General features: G+C 40.5%; 3 protein-coding genes across 3 annotated transcripts; 2 read left to right on the plus strand and 1 right to left on the minus strand.

Moving 5' to 3' along the window:
- LOC135595572 (uncharacterized) lies at positions 1-3,730 on the plus strand. Its single transcript, XM_065086668.1, has 4 exons — positions 1-525; positions 1,390-1,564; positions 2,968-3,245; positions 3,341-3,730. Exons 1-4 carry the CDS (start codon positions 118-120, stop codon positions 3,446-3,448), a joined length of 969 nt encoding a protein of 322 aa, XP_064942740.1. The 5' UTR covers positions 1-117; the 3' UTR covers positions 3,449-3,730.
- A 3,493-nt stretch (positions 3,731-7,223) lies between these two features.
- Positions 7,224-10,927, plus strand: LOC104000612 (tubulin beta-4 chain). Its single transcript, XM_009422696.3, has 4 exons — positions 7,224-7,356; positions 7,850-8,249; positions 8,609-8,878; positions 10,030-10,927. Exons 2-4 carry the CDS (start codon positions 7,856-7,858, stop codon positions 10,707-10,709), a joined length of 1,344 nt encoding a protein of 447 aa, XP_009420971.2. The 5' UTR covers positions 7,224-7,356; positions 7,850-7,855; the 3' UTR covers positions 10,710-10,927.
- A 709-nt stretch (positions 10,928-11,636) lies between these two features.
- LOC135595573 (probable mediator of RNA polymerase II transcription subunit 26b) lies at positions 11,637-15,419 on the minus strand. Its single transcript, XM_065086669.1, has 9 exons — positions 14,458-15,419; positions 14,138-14,206; positions 13,920-14,002; positions 13,368-13,420; positions 13,169-13,287; positions 13,043-13,070; positions 12,538-12,947; positions 12,377-12,467; positions 11,637-12,283 (listed from the first exon to the last, which is right to left on the minus strand). The coding sequence occupies exons 1-9, from the start codon at positions 14,878-14,880 to the stop codon at positions 12,150-12,152; spliced, it is 1,410 nt and encodes a 469-aa protein (XP_064942741.1). The 5' UTR covers positions 14,881-15,419; the 3' UTR covers positions 11,637-12,149.
- Between the last annotated feature and the right edge of the window lie 380 nt (positions 15,420-15,799).

The raw sequence follows: 15,799 nt of genomic DNA on the forward strand, positions 1-15,799 counted from the left end.
CCCATCATCATCCGGCCCATTAATGTCCGTCTCGACGACGACCGAAACGCCGCTCAAAGAAACCCTAGTTTCCCCTGGATCGGAGTCGTCGAGACTCTCACCAGGCACTGATCGACGATGACTTCCCCTTTGAGTCGATTGTTGAGGTCCCTCAACCCTCTGTTCGCCATCCGGCGTCCTCCGACCTCTGCCCCCGCCCACCGCTGCCTTGCTACCGCCGCCGCCTCTACGAACGCAGATGATTCGGCTGCCGAGGCGGAGATGGACGAGACTATCTACGTGAAGCGGTCGGGATCGGCGGCGGCCACCCGGGACCAGACGTCGGTGACAATGCCTATGTCGTTCATGACGGGGTCCATCGTCGGAAAGCGCTTCTACAAAGAGGTCACCACCCGCATGGCCGATGACGGGAACGGGTGGACGGTGATGCTCGATTACAGGACCCTCAAGACCCCCTCCAAGAGGCCGCTCAAGCTCCAGAGCCTTGCGCTTGCCAAAGCCATTGCCGCCGAGTGGGACTGCCAGGTCCGCCTCTTTGACGTATTTACCCAGAAAAAAAATGTTTCATTTAATTCTAATATTCTCTATCCTTTGGTGCGGCTTGCTGTCTGGATCATCGAATTATCGCTAATTAATCTAATTCAGGTATGTCTTAAGGATCTCCTTTGTAGGTGCTAGAATCATGGTTATCTGGGTTGCCATCGAATTACGCTAATTAGTTTAATTCAGATATTTCTTAAGGATCTCCTCATCGTTTAGTTGTTATCTGGAATGATGGATATCCTCCTCTTCATGTGATCAATTGTTCTATTATAGAACATCCTGTGGAAAGGTCCCAACTACTTGAGGTTGGCTACAGGAATCTTTTGTCACCTGTCACTGTGTCTCTTGATTGAAAATAATATAGCTAATCTAGTAGTTCTGATCAATTAATGTGAACCTATTTTCATGGTTCATGTTGTGCATCTGTTCTGATGTCATACAACGGAAAAAAGAAAAGAAAAGTATTATGGCTTATGTTCAAGGGGGAGAGGCACTGACAGTGTGTTACAGATTTACCTTTTCCCTACATCAGAGGTGATAGATCTAGCCATAGTAGATAAAAATGATTGGATGTCATATTTTTTCTTGTAGTTTGTGAGATCTACTCTGATTTTCTTCATGTAAGATTTAGTTTCAGTAAATATATTGCTGAAGCTATTCCTGAATAAATTATTCCTTTCAAATTCAATGAAATTTTAGAAATTTAAATGTTCTTGTTTAGTAATTATGAATTTGTGCACATGCTCTGCGATTTATGATCTGCCATTTCAGTAAATTCATAATTATTCTTCTTCATGTTCCTTGGAATGTACATAACCTGTTATAGTAAGTTCTCCATTTTTGTAGCAAACAGATGGAATCCGACCTTTCACAATGCCACTCATGAAGCTTGCATGCACTGCACTGGAAAGGGTTCCACTTACTCGTGCAAAGATTTTTGAAAATTTGATGTCAAAGTTTCATCAAGATTTGGTTTTTTGCCGATCCCCAAGTGACAGTGATTTGACAATAGGAGTCCATGGTAAGTTTTACCTTCTCTTTACATGCTTACCTGACCTGCCATTTGCTTTAATTTTATGGTCATCTTGCTTTTTACTTGGTTACCTGAGCTGCCATTTCTTTTGAATTCAAAGTTGAGGCATATATAAATTAGTTCATTAGATGTTACTAATAATTAGCTCGAGTCCTATTTTCCACAAAGCATCAGCAGGGTAATGAGTGAATCATATGATTTAGAACATGGATTTTGCCATTTGGAATGAAAATATTAACATTCCCAAAAGCCTAAAGGAAACAGAGGAAGATGAAAAGGATATATACACATTCAATAGATGCTAGCACGTATCTGTGAGCATATACATATATATATATATACATATATATATGTATGTATGTATATATATATATATATATATATATATATGTATGTATGTATGTATGTATGTATATATATATGTGTGTGTGTGTGTGTATGTATATGTATGTATATGTATATATACATATGTATATACATACATACATATATATACACATATATGTATACACACTCTCTCTCTCTCTCTCTCTCTCTCCCCCCATAGCATTGGTGGGAGCCTTGCATTTTGGGCTCTCTATATATATGTAAAGTTGTGTGTGTTCATTGTTCCGAGAAAATGTACCTGGTTCTGACTAGCCAATATGAAGAACTTATCCCTCTCTTGCCATGTCTCAGAATGAGTAATGTTTTACATTCCCTTGTTCCATGTACTCAATTGATCCACGCTCAAAGTTTTAGTGTGTCATTTAATTTTAAACATTCCCATATTAGTTTGCTTATGCTTGATTTTTTACATCAGTGTATCAGATAGCATGTGGAACTGAGAAGTATGATCTGGCAAGACCTATTCCTGATACACTGCTTGGCCAGGATTGACTGGTCTATTAGACTGAATTGGCCTTAATTGTTCTTTTTAAATGATATATGCATGAAAATAACATTTAGCATGTTTTAGAATTTATGATAGGAGGGAGGGAGAGAGATATTCCTTTGGAAGGATATCTGCATGAACATAACATTTTAGCATGTTCTACAATATATCTGAATTTTGTTTATTGGTTTTCATTTTTGCGTGTATTTGAATGTATACATAAATGTAGCAGTTTTACGTGCACGCTAGTCCATTCCTGTACTGGTACAGTGTATATGGAACTCACAAATGGACACCAATAGACCGCTGCTTAGAGAAAAATCTTGACTTATGCAGGCAAACTATTACTTATTTTGTATGGTTATTCTGCAAACTTTAGCAAGTTACTGGCGTTTCTTCTTGAATGTTTTTGGAAATGCTTTAGTTCATTCGGGATAGGATGTGTGTTGTGCAGCTTACACTTTGGTCGAATGATCTTGCTAACTTCTATTTCCAATTTCTGATTTATGATTTGCAGAAAGACAAAAGGAAAAAATAGACCCTATTCTGGATTGGGTGCAATCAGAATTTGGTTTTAAACCGGTAGTGTATACCAGCTTTTTTGGGGGCAAGCAGGATGATTGTCTTGCTAAGGCTATTGAACACGTTCTAAAGGAAACAAATGACTTTGAATTAACTGCAATTGATGCTATGGCTGCTGCGGCACATTCTTTGGTTATTCCTCTTGGAATTTTTCGTGGGAGGTTAGGAATTGAGGAAGCCATCGAGTTGATAAGGCTAGAAGAGGATTTACAGGTTCCTAGAAGCATTAGTTCTCGCATCAGTTAGTCTGATTCGTCACTGCTGAGTTCTCAATCCTCAATTTGCTGTATTGTTGTTTATTCCTTCAGGTAGACAAATGGGGCCTGGTTGAAGGAGGCCATGATGTTGATATTGCTGATCTCAAGGTGCAAATCTCATCTGCCACTGTGCTTCTTGGGCTTTCAAAGTTGACGTGATTATGCTCCAATATCTAGTGTTATACAGCCCCTCATCCATCTGGCAATGCGAAAGAGCTTCTGCAAACTTTGAGTTACCTTTTTATTCCTTCTTCCCAGAAATCACCTTGTAATCTATAATGTGCTTGTTGCTGCGTCAACAAGCAGACCAGTTTGATTGCACTATCAAATAACCTGTTTCCTTGGTATCTCGAACTGGTGCCAAGCCATCTGATTTGGCTGTTTGAGAGATTCTGACATTCTTGTATCAAATGTGTTTGAATGTGGATGACTTTTGTTCTATTTTGAATCATTTGACAAGATTTGATAGTGCCTTTTCATCTCCATATTTAAAGCAGATTAATCTGGACATTTAATTAGGTTAAAGTTTTCTGAGAGCTCCTGCTGTGCAAGACATGTATCAGCTATGTGAGCAGGATTCTGCTGTGCAAGGAGATGAATCAGTAATAGTTCCTGTAACCACACCTTACATGGGTCATTATCCATGATTACAACAATTGCATTCATGCAGGTTGTCAACACTCAAAAAGTTCCACCATCCTATTATTCAACCCTAAATCTCCTACTGCCCAAACTCACATCAAATACATGGCAGTCACCTGTGAACCAGATATGTACGAAAAGAGTAAGAGATTCAAACAAACATGTAATCTTCCAGAGACAACCTCCTGGAGAATATTGAACACTGTACACCTCAAAGAATATTGCTGAATCTGTAAGCATTGCCATGTAGCAACTCATGCAAGTTTTTCTTCCAACTATGCTTGGAACATTGCTTCTTTTCCAAGGCACTAGGCATGTTACTGAACAAAGGACAAGAGGAAAAGATGGAAAAGGGACTTGATGACCTATCTAATTAGACCATAACCTGTTTTCTTTTAGTGGCAATTACCTCCTCAGTTTCTTGTTGAATCCCAAAACTTCAAAGTTGAAAGTATTTCTACTTTGTGTCAATAATCTTCAAGTCCTCATGAGTAAAGAAATGACTGACAATTGTGAGGTGATTATGCCTACTATACTCATGTTGACTACACAACTCCCAGCCAACTCAAACATGGGAGTAGCTCTGAGTTTTGAGGTGTCAAAAGTAGCATCACTATTTAATTTATTTCTCACCCACTCATTTCTTGAATTCATAAAAGTTTGACAGCAGAATCAAAGGATGTCACTGTGAACCTAATCAGACTTCAATGAGGATGAGAATAAATTTCACATGATTATGCCAGGGATCAGACAAGGAACTCCTTGTTCATGAGCTAACACTGCCGACATTACAACACTCATCATGAATGCCTAAGCAAAACTCTAGTAATCAATTATTGGAAATAATCAATCCATATGCTTTCTATTGTTCTTTGTCTTTAATCAATAATCCCTCTTCCTACTGATCATGATGCACGACTGTACAATGCAGTCCCACCAAAGAAGGGGACACTGGACATTTCAACTATAGGATCTTCTTTTACCTCAAAGAAAATGCATTCTCTAGTGCATCTGCAATAGAAAGAAAAGATCTAATTCTCTTTAGCAATTAATCACCCCACCATAGCTGGAGTAGCTTTGTCATGATGATGCTTAATTAGACATGAAGAGGGAAGCTTAGTTATGATGTCCCCTTCAAAAGCACTACCAGTACATTATCTGGATTTTGTTTGCCGACAGTCGTATCTTCTCATTGTTGCAGAATCTACATTCATAAATATATGGCCATCATTGTATTACAGCAATGCCAAATGACATTACATCTGTGATGCCATCTAAGTCGAAGTCCAAACAGAAATATCTATGAAAATTACTGTGAAGTAATATTGGCTACAAATTGCCCAGTGGTGACAGTGAGATTAAGATGGCCAACCTTCAAGGTGAGACTTCCCTCACCAGTGACAAGTATTGCAAGAATGGAACTGCTAATTGTTCTGCAGATATAAAGGCTTTCCAGAGAATTTGTGATGGCATTACAAAGGCATCCAAGGTTTGGCAAGCCAAGTCAGGAACATGCTGCCCTGCAAAATATGATGATCTATTGTCCCGGACATTACCGAGTAGTCAAGCTATCAGATGAAGACACAAGTCGATGCTCAGCAAAATCCATTGATGAATGGTATTAAGATTTGATTCTAAAGTTCATGAAGGATGCATGGTAGATGGTTGTGTACCTCAAATAGTATATAGGAGAAGACTACTTGCTCTGGCTCAAAAATACAAGTAATGTCTCCACTTGATCACTTGTCTCTTCAGTGAGATTGAAAGCTACAAGCATCACATCACATGTAAGTTCTTTGGATATAGACCTAAGACAACCTGTAGCCTATGATTCCATGTGTTACAGTGCTATTGGATCAATTGTTCACCCCATAAATACAAGTTGAATGCATCACAATTTGGGGTATCCAAAAAGTCACTGAAAACATTGGTCAGTAGGCACAGTAGGAAAGGAATAGAAGTCTGATAGATAAATCCTCTACTGCAACAAGTCAAACATGTTACAGCTATCTGGAAATTTAAATCCTTTCCCACCCCTCATTCATGCAAGCTTGTGACATGGCACTGCCTTGACAAAACTGCAGGAACAGAAGTCTCGGCAGTGCATGATTGCCAATTGAAGTCATCAATATGCTTAAATTCTAAACCACGCAAAGATCTGAAGGTGATCCAACAGCCAACTCCCCTCAGCTTTCTCTATCCACTTGACATATCAACCATGGCTGGATTATTCAATGTCAGCAGCTAATGGATAAACAACAGCAGTAGAGATCCAGAGCTGATCCGAAGAAACCAATGAGAGAGCAGGGTGGGGTGAGAGGCAGACCACATGGGTGCCATGTCTCCTCTCCTGTGAGACTGCTGACAAAGACTTGGCTGCTGTTTGTTTGTCTTCTTCCATGGTACCACCCTCTTCAAAGGGTCACTGCTATCACAGCCGAAGAGTGAAGAAACGTCTCCATGAGGGACCAAACTCTCCTCCTCTCACCAAGCTTTTGTGTGAAGGTGAAGTTAGAACACAAAGTTCCATTGACATCTGGAATCAAAACTTTCACCGCAGTTAAAAAAGCTCATCGAGTACTCCACATTTGAATGCTGAGCTACATAGATCTGCTACAGTTGTCCTTGGATAGTTAATGAGTCCACAGCAATTGGCTACAAGCAAGATGTCATGATCCTTAAAGTGAAAGCTTAAACCCAAAAAAAAGATAAAAGGAGAGAAAGGTAGAAGCAAGAACAGTTGATTGGATAAGCCCACCACGCGAGAAAACATCATTCTAGCCAACACTACTTTGTTTGCTTCAGCTCTTCTGTAGTTTTTACTGTTTTCCAAGGCAAATTTATATGAGCAAAATATAATATCATATATATATATATATATATATATATATATATATATATCAATATATAAAACCAAGCTTACCATCAGCCACACTATATTAATCTCGTCCAATTAGTTAATTAATTAGGCCAATAATCTTTCACATGTATTGAAGGAAACAATGCATCTAGACCGTTCAACTTCAAATCCACGGCTCCAGATCAAGCCGATGCCTGTCGAGACGAGACGACGCTGCAGCGGGACTGCCACGTAATCACGGAGTTACCCCGGAATTAACGGAGGATAGACCGGCTATTTTGGATTGCTTGTAAGGGCATTATTGTCATTTAGGGATTTAAATTTCAAAACATTTGGTCCCTACCTGAGACCGACTATAGGGACCGTCCGATTCACCCATCGTACGGCATCCGAAGGCGGTAAATGAGAAGGAAAGGGAAGGGACTGTGGCCATCGGATTCCTTCCCCATCACCTATATATACACCTCGAGGGTTCCGCCTCTTCCGGAGCGCGTCAAAGCCGTCCCCTCCTCCTCCGCTCTCTGTGTACACCGTTTGAAGCACCCCGATCTCCTCGTTCTCGCCAGTAAGCCCTCCATTTCGCGATCGATTCTTAGATCTTGCTGTATCGAGTTCATTTTCCGACGGATCTTGCGATCGTTGTGGTGAACGATTCGTTCCGATCCTGAGAAACCAGAAATTTGGTTGATCTGCCTTCTCCGTCTCTTAATTTGAGTGCATTTCTGGTTTTACGTTCGTTTCCTTGAGATCGTTCTTTGATTCGTTAATGTAATGGGTTTGAGTTACTGCATGACATCACAGTCGTCGTGGATCATCTCGTGTAGATGGGTGTTCGACACTGATTCTGATTGATCTGATCTTTGGGATGCTACGGATCTGTGTTCTCGTTTTTTTCGGTTTGTTTGCTGGAGTTCCTGCGGATCCTAGACTTCGCCATCGTGGTGAGGTTCCAGGTCCCAGTTTTAGGAATGCCATGGGTTGTGTTTTCGTAACGGAAGCATAGGATGTAAGTTATATGCACCGTCAGACCTAATTTTACATCCTTGTTTTTGATATAGGGAAAAATGAGAGAAATCCTCCACGTCCAGGGCGGTCAGTGCGGCAACCAGATCGGATCAAAGTTCTGGGAAGTTGTGTGTGATGAGCATGGGATAGATCCCACTGGGAGGTACACTGGGTCGTCAGATCTCCAATTGGAACGCATAAATGTGTACTACAATGAGGCCTCTTGCGGGAGGTTTGTTCCCAGGGCGGTGCTGATGGATCTGGAGCCTGGCACTATGGACAGCATTCGAACTGGGCCATATGGCCAGATCTTCCGCCCTGATAACTTTGTCTTTGGTCAGTCTGGAGCTGGAAACAACTGGGCGAAGGGTCACTACACTGAGGGAGCCGAGCTCATTGACTCTGTTCTTGATGTGGTGAGGAAGGAGGCCGAGAACTGTGACTGCCTTCAGGGTATAGTTACCTTCTCTTTTATTTATGTATTGTCACGGGACATCTCAAATCCCTTACTTTTCATTTTTAATGTCTGATCTGCCTTACTTTGACCCAAAAAAAATCTGATATCGTTGCTCGTCATGATTTTGGTTAGAATTATTATTCTAGACAAAGTTCAGAGCGAACTCAGCACTTTGATCACCTTGAGCTTCTCTTTCATCATAGAAATGCATATAATCTCCAGAATTTTTTTGTTATTTTAATACTGATCTGATATTTTCATTATGTTTTAATTGTCACAGGCTTGTTTATTTAACGTATTATCACTTAAAAGACCCTTTGCATAGCATTTCTCGTATTTGCAATTTTGTTTTCAGGATTCCAAGTGTGCCACTCTCTTGGTGGAGGAACTGGCTCCGGAATGGGAACACTTTTAATATCAAAGATCAGGGAGGAGTACCCGGATCGGATGATGCTCACCTTCTCTGTTTTCCCTTCCCCCAAGGTTTCTGACACAGTTGTGGAACCCTACAATGCAACACTTTCTGTCCACCAGTTAGTTGAGAATGCGGATGAATGCATGGTGCTGGACAATGAGGCACTTTATGATATCTGCTTCCGTACTCTCAAGCTAACCACTCCCAGCTGTAAGTCAGACCATTTAATTATTATCAGTTTTATTATTGGGAAACAAGATACCACTGTCGGTGACACTATTTATGTGAGCTTAATTGGATTCATTTTCTTCATAATCATGGCACTTCTTAATGTGATTCATTTTCTTGATAATGACAGAACATCTGATGGTTATGTCTCGAGACAATGACACAGGATATAATATATTGATCAAAATCAGTATTGTTTCATATGGTTAGTTGGGTGGTGGGATCAAAATCAGTATCGAGTGCCCTGCCGCAGCACTCGATGAGAAACAAAAGTTAATGCCTCTTCTTTTGCAATAAACATTAGATGTTTAGGGGTCCCATCTATTGATGTTTGAACAAAGTTCTAGTTTCACGTTTTCCACTTCAAGGAAGATCTTCTTGGACTTATGATTTTCAAAATAAGTTATCATGGCATTACTTTTTTCCTTCTGTCATCTTTCCTTGGTATTTGCTGAAGGGACCCTGTTTTTCAGCTCTGTTGCATAAAACTAAATGCAGAGATACTTTAGGTAGGTTATAAGAAACTGATTAGACCTATCTATTGAGTCAAATCAGATGCCTTTTGACAGGCATTAATCATCGAGTCATAGTTTTTATTTGCATCAGATTTCCTTGATTGTTATAGATGACTAGAAAGTAGAGTAATCCTTGTTTGCTAAAGTTGCCTGGGGACATAAGTTAACAATATTTTCCAGATTCTTGGAAAAATTAATAGGTCATGTACAGAGAGTCACATCAATCATGGATTGTCTAACTTGTTCCTTCTTCTGATTGGTGCCAGTCTTTACATGGCATCATCTGCTACATGTGATGTCGGCTTGAGCTTCGGTAAGTATACTAAAAGTATTGGATTTCCCATATGTTCTTTAGCAACTTGAATCAAATGGAAAAGAAAGAAGTAGCTCCTGATAACCTTGTAAACTTGATGTTACTTTGTTACACTCGTTTAAAATTCTTTTTATAGGTTGATTTTGTAATTTATGTGTTGAACACCAATTCCTCTGACGATCCTTATTGTGTATGGACTTTTTCTATGTTTGCTATGTTGACTATAATGCATTGCCTTTATATGATATATTTACTTTTGGGCTAAAATGACACTTGAAAAATTAATTTTTGTTTGCTGTCATCAGTCGGAGACCTAAACCACTTGATATCGGCAACCATGAGTGGCGTCACATGTTGCCTTCGGTTCCCTGGGCAATTGAATTCTGACCTCCGAAAGCTGGCTGTGAATCTGATCCCCTTCCCTCGCCTCCACTTCTTTATGGTCGGTTTTGCACCCTTGACCTCTCGCGGATCACAGCAGTACCGTGCCCTGACCGTCCCCGAGCTCACTCAACAAATGTGGGATTCTAAGAACATGATGTGTGCTGCAGATCCGCGCCATGGTCGGTATCTCACAGCCTCCGCTATGTTCAGAGGCAAGATGAGCACCAAAGAAGTCGACGAGCAGATGATCAACGTCCAGAACAAGAACTCATCCTACTTCGTGGAGTGGATTCCCAACAATGTGAAGTCTAGTGTTTGTGACATACCACCTAGGGGCCTCTCTATGGCGTCCACCTTCATTGGCAATTCAACCTCAATCCAGGAGATGTTCAGGAGGGTCAGCGAGCAGTTCACTGCCATGTTTAGGAGGAAGGCTTTCTTGCACTGGTACACTGGGGAGGGTATGGACGAGATGGAGTTCACCGAGGCCGAGAGCAACATGAATGACCTCGTCTCGGAGTACCAGCAGTATCAGGACGCCACTGCTGACGAGGAAGACGAATACGAGGAGGAGGAAGAAGAAGCAGCCCAGGAGATCTGAGTTGCAGGATAAAGAAGTTGCTCTCGTAAGCCATTATTCTGTGGTAATCTGCGCGAGTAGTTGTAGGTTATTTCCTATCCTGTTTGCATTTCTATGTTACTCTGCACTTTGTAGTAGGTAATCTATCTTAAGCTGCTGCTGCGATATGGCCTATTGTTTTATATATGCATAATGTATGAAAAAGAGTCAGACCGTCGTCCTTTCAGTACGGTTAATTACATTGATACGTTGTCAGTCATTAAGTTCCGTGAAAACCAATACTCTTCATTAGTTTAAAAAATAAAATATTCGCTACACATATATTCTTATATCATTAATATTAATTATCTCACATCTTTTGTTAATAATATATCCATAAAATCTTAATTTTTTTAATCAAATTAAAAATAAGCTTAAAATCGCAATATTAAATCAGATAGACAGACAGCTGGAAAGTGTCGGCAGCTCTGAGAGACGTATAAAACTTTTAGAAAGGATGGATGTGATGACTAGATGTTCACCGAGGCCGAAAGTTTCACTTTTAACCTTCGGGGCCAAAAGTATGGAACAAAAAGGGTCCCACCGAGGGCGGTGACAAAAAGACTACTAAAGCTGTCAAAATGATGGAATAAATGCCGAAAGCAGTGCCCCACCGCACTTGAGAAGATTTCTCAAGTACAGTTTTCAGTCTTAGAACAATGATTAGCTTTACAGTTTCCTTCAAAAGATTTCTCACCTACAATTTATGAATTGAGGAGCATTCTTCCTTTCCAATAATCTCTGTAAAGATCTATCCTTCCTCCTCTTTATTCCAAAAGATTTCTCTCACAGGTACAATGAACAAAATGAGTCTTTTCTTGTCTCTTAAGCAATTAGCTTGAAATCAAGGAATGGAATGCATGATATAATCATTGTGATAGATAGATAACACAGATTGGCCAGAAGAAAGAAATCAAAATCCAAATAAGGAGACCTAGTCACCCTCGTATCTTTCGGTTCTCAAATAAAAAGGAATGCTTACTCAACAAGCTGACCAATAATAAGAATTCAATTGTCCTTGTTCCTCTGTGACAAAAGGAATTCTTAACCTTCAAAACATCAACAGAACCAATAAGCAAAGACACTGCTGCTTCTTTTACATAAGAGAGAAACCAGGCAGATGCATTCTAATGGAAAACCTAAAGTATCTTTCACAAAATTGGACTTCTTCCTTAGGGTTCTGTTTCTTTTCTTCTTTTTTTTTTTTTTTTTTTGAACTTCTCACTGTCCCCTTTATCGAACGAACTGTATGATTAATATGTTTGAAGTCTATGCTACAAGAATTCCCTCTCCTTTTGTCAATTTCTTTTTTTTTTTTTTAGTCTTTTCACGGAACTCTTCCGATAAATACAATCCGCAACTTGGCTTCCACTAAAGAAAAAGGAAGGTCTAAAGCAACCAGAAAGTTATTCTATCTGAAAGTTAACTGAACTGGTGCCTACTATTTGCTGAACTCCTAATGAGGTTTCTGGATTTCATCACTGACTGCCCACTGTTATGTGCTTGCCTTGGAATGTCTTGCAACTCCATTACTTGTATCGTCCGCTGCCTTTTAGCTGCATCGTGTTAACGACAAATAAGCCACTAAATATACACACAAAAAAGGCCAATCAAATGGACTAGAATTTTCAGAAAAAAAATTATCATACCATTGTCTGCTTGCTGATAACCTTCATGAAGCTTCCTCTTTGAAACTTCTAGCTTAGCCCGTACTGAAGCTTCTTCAGAGTACTTTGATTTCTGTAGATTAAGACACAGAAATCAGCCTGTCTACCATGTCTCAGATGTTTTAACATCTTGTTAAACTTACATCCTGAAGGATGATTCGTGGCTTCCTCTGAAGGGCAGCAACTTCTTGCTGCTTACTGTGATTCATCTCATTGCCATTCTTCTGCTCAGAGGACAACGTTGATGATCTGCCCGGGCCAGAATCAGGAATTACACGGTTGTTTTGCCTGTTGATCATGACTTGAGGCTTTTCTTGCACAACACAGAGCTCCTGTGGCTTTGTTCGCCTCATGATTGGCTCTTCTCTACCCAAATTCCCTTTTGCTACTTGACTTGCTGACTGCTGTTCTTGCCTCCTCATCTGTTTTTTCTCTTCCAGGACAAGCGGCTTCCTAAGTTCTTGCCTCCTCATCTCTCCCTTCTCTTCTGGAACAACAGGCTGCAGTCGAGGTTGCTGTTTCCTCAATTGCTCGTGCCCATTATTTGTATAATCTACAACAAAATCCAGCGGAAAGATCATAATGATTATTTATAACAGAATAGACCACAGACATGTTAACCGAGCGGTAGGAAAGCCAGCTACTCACTTCCATCCTCATCCATACCGTCAAAGAACTTCACAAATAAACAGCAGGAATGCACACAAAACAATGCCGAATCAGTGAATTTGCAAAAAGTTAAGCGGGAATGCTCAATAAAATTATGTCTCAAACCTTAGAGTTCCGGATGGAAGTAGTTTGAGCAGCAAGAAAAACTCCCTCATCTAATGAAGGACAAGGAATACCTCCTTCCTCATCCACCATACAAGGATTTAAGGAGTCTGGAGAGCTATCTGTGAATTTATTTCAGTCACCCATCAGAGATCTTATCAAATCGACCAATTTCAGACAAGAGGCAAGGAAAAACCTTTACCTGCAATGGCAGCTGTTGCATTGACCCATTCATCAACTAAAACCTTCCAACCACTGCAATTCAAGCAGTGATTCAAACAGTATTAGGCATGTCTTTAAAAGTTGATATGCATCTCTAAACTATATTGAAAACATCCTTATGTATCATCTCCTCTGTCCATGAGCAGTCAGAAGCTGAGAAGATTCAGAAAAATTATGTGCAGCACAGTGTCAAAATCGAACCATACAAAAACATTTCCTGATTTCAGGTTAGTCAGAAATGGTCTTCGACACTGGCAGGATATGAATAATAGATGGATCCTGGGATTTTGTTTCTACAGGTTTCGCACGTAACCATGAGAGATTGAAGTAAACATAATGAATTAACAGTAGTCATCAGAGTAGTCATTTCTTCAGTTCTGAGGGCAAGTAAGCAATTTATCACAAGTATTATAAAATCACTGATATGTATGAAACAAATTATACTTCAGGAAACTAATATCTACATGAAAAACTTCTGCACCACTTTAGTTTGTCAGTTCTAAATATTTCTAAAGAAGTAAAAGGATCTTACTCTATGAGAGCCCTCACAAGGTGGCGAATTTGCTTCAAGTTATGCTTCCGCAGACCATTGACAGCCTTTCCAATTTCAGTTGCCTGAGACTCGAAAGATATCATAAATAAGAACAGCAGAAGCAATCTTGAAGGCATTGCCTCTCAGCAACAAGATGGTGCATCATCACATGAACAAAAAAAAAAAAGAAAATCAAATAATGAATATTGAATTCATACCTTGAGGACTTCGACTGAAAGCTGCATCGACTGCAGCCGCCTCAACAATTCATACAAGAGGCTGTCTGACTGCAAAGCAGCAACAATGATTTTAATCTTCAAGATGACAATTGAAAACAAACAAGAACATTACCATAATCTTGTTCTGAGAGTAGGCCATTACCATAATCTTTCCCAACCACCACCAACAACAACAAAAATCTAATTGATATAATCAAACCAAGTCAACGGCACAAGCTACTGTTCATCTAACCAATGAGAGTATCAGGGAAAGCTCCGACACAACAAAGGAGACAAATTTATTGGAAGATGAGACAAACCTCATCATGGTTGTGTTCAAGGATCTCTTTTATCCTCAAAACCTCTCCTACAGTTTGGCTCTCCTCCTGCACCTCCTCCGTGAGCGCCTCGGCCTCGTCGTAGCTATTATTACTCACGGCCCGATTCAACTCCTCGGGGCCATCGTTGCTGCTATCCACCTTGCTCCCCCTCTCTTTCTCTCCATCCTTCCTGCCGCTGCCGTCCCCCTCGGCTCCTCTCGGCTCCACGCGATCGCACCCCAAACACCGTGGCAGCAGCACCGTGAAGAACTTCTCCACGATCTGATCCCTCCTGCTCTTGAATTCCTGGGGGTAATCGGACGCCGCGACCGCGACGGCTTGCTCTATCACTCCGAAGATATCAGAATTCGCACTTCGGAAGAACTTCCTCCAGTAATCGATCGATCCCGACGAACTCGCCATGGGCGGTTCTCGATCGAAAAGCTACTGCAAGATGGAATTTTGACCCAAGATTGGAGTCTGGGGAAGGAAAGCTCGAACGGAAATCGATCTTTTATTCACACCAAATCCGTTGCAGTAAATTTTTCTTTACACCACCAAATCTTTATCAGGGCATTAACCAAAAGATACGTTTCCTTCAAAAAAAAAAGAAAAAAAAGAAAAAGATCGGATTTTTATTCCCACTGGGCCGAGGTAGGGTTTCAATTAATCGGACCAAGAAAGAGAATCCAAATTTCTTGTCAGAGGAGAGGAAGGTAGAATTCAATCGGCTTATCCAGAGGTAACCGAGACGGGCGTTTGTGATGCCTTCAACGCCAAACCAACTCTCCTCTCTCCATCTCTCTATGGTTAAAATGGATTACTTGTCTTTGTGATTTCCCCCTTTTAGACGAAACCAAATCCCTCAGAACGGGGAAAGAGCAGAGGAGGGACGAAACCAAAAATCCAAAACGCACTCTCCGCTCTCTATCTTTCTCTCTCCCCTCTCTCTATCTCTCTCCATAAACGGAAGAAAAAGTTGGAAAGAGACGGCGAACAAAGCGCAGGGTTTTAAATGGGAGCTTTTTTGTTTCAGTCCCTGTACTATTCGACATTTCCATCAAAGACTCTCGTCCTCCGTACATGCATAAAAATCTCAATTTCTAAGTATATTTGGACTATAAAGAATAATGCAAGTGTTGTTCGCTTCGCTTTTGAATGTTTTCATATTAATCCCTCGCTTTACGATATTTCCTCATCGACCCCTAAAAAGCGAAATATCTAAGACGCCATGGACTGACTTCATGACCCGCCCTCGGCTCCTCTGCACGACAAAATTCGTGCACACATGATCACTGGCACGAATCTTAAAGCAGGTTATATATATATATATATATATATA

This window comes from Musa acuminata, chromosome BXJ1-10 (genome assembly GCF_036884655.1).
Source record: "Musa acuminata AAA Group cultivar baxijiao chromosome BXJ1-10, Cavendish_Baxijiao_AAA, whole genome shotgun sequence".
Lineage (NCBI taxonomy): Eukaryota > Viridiplantae > Streptophyta > Magnoliopsida > Zingiberales > Musaceae > Musa > Musa acuminata.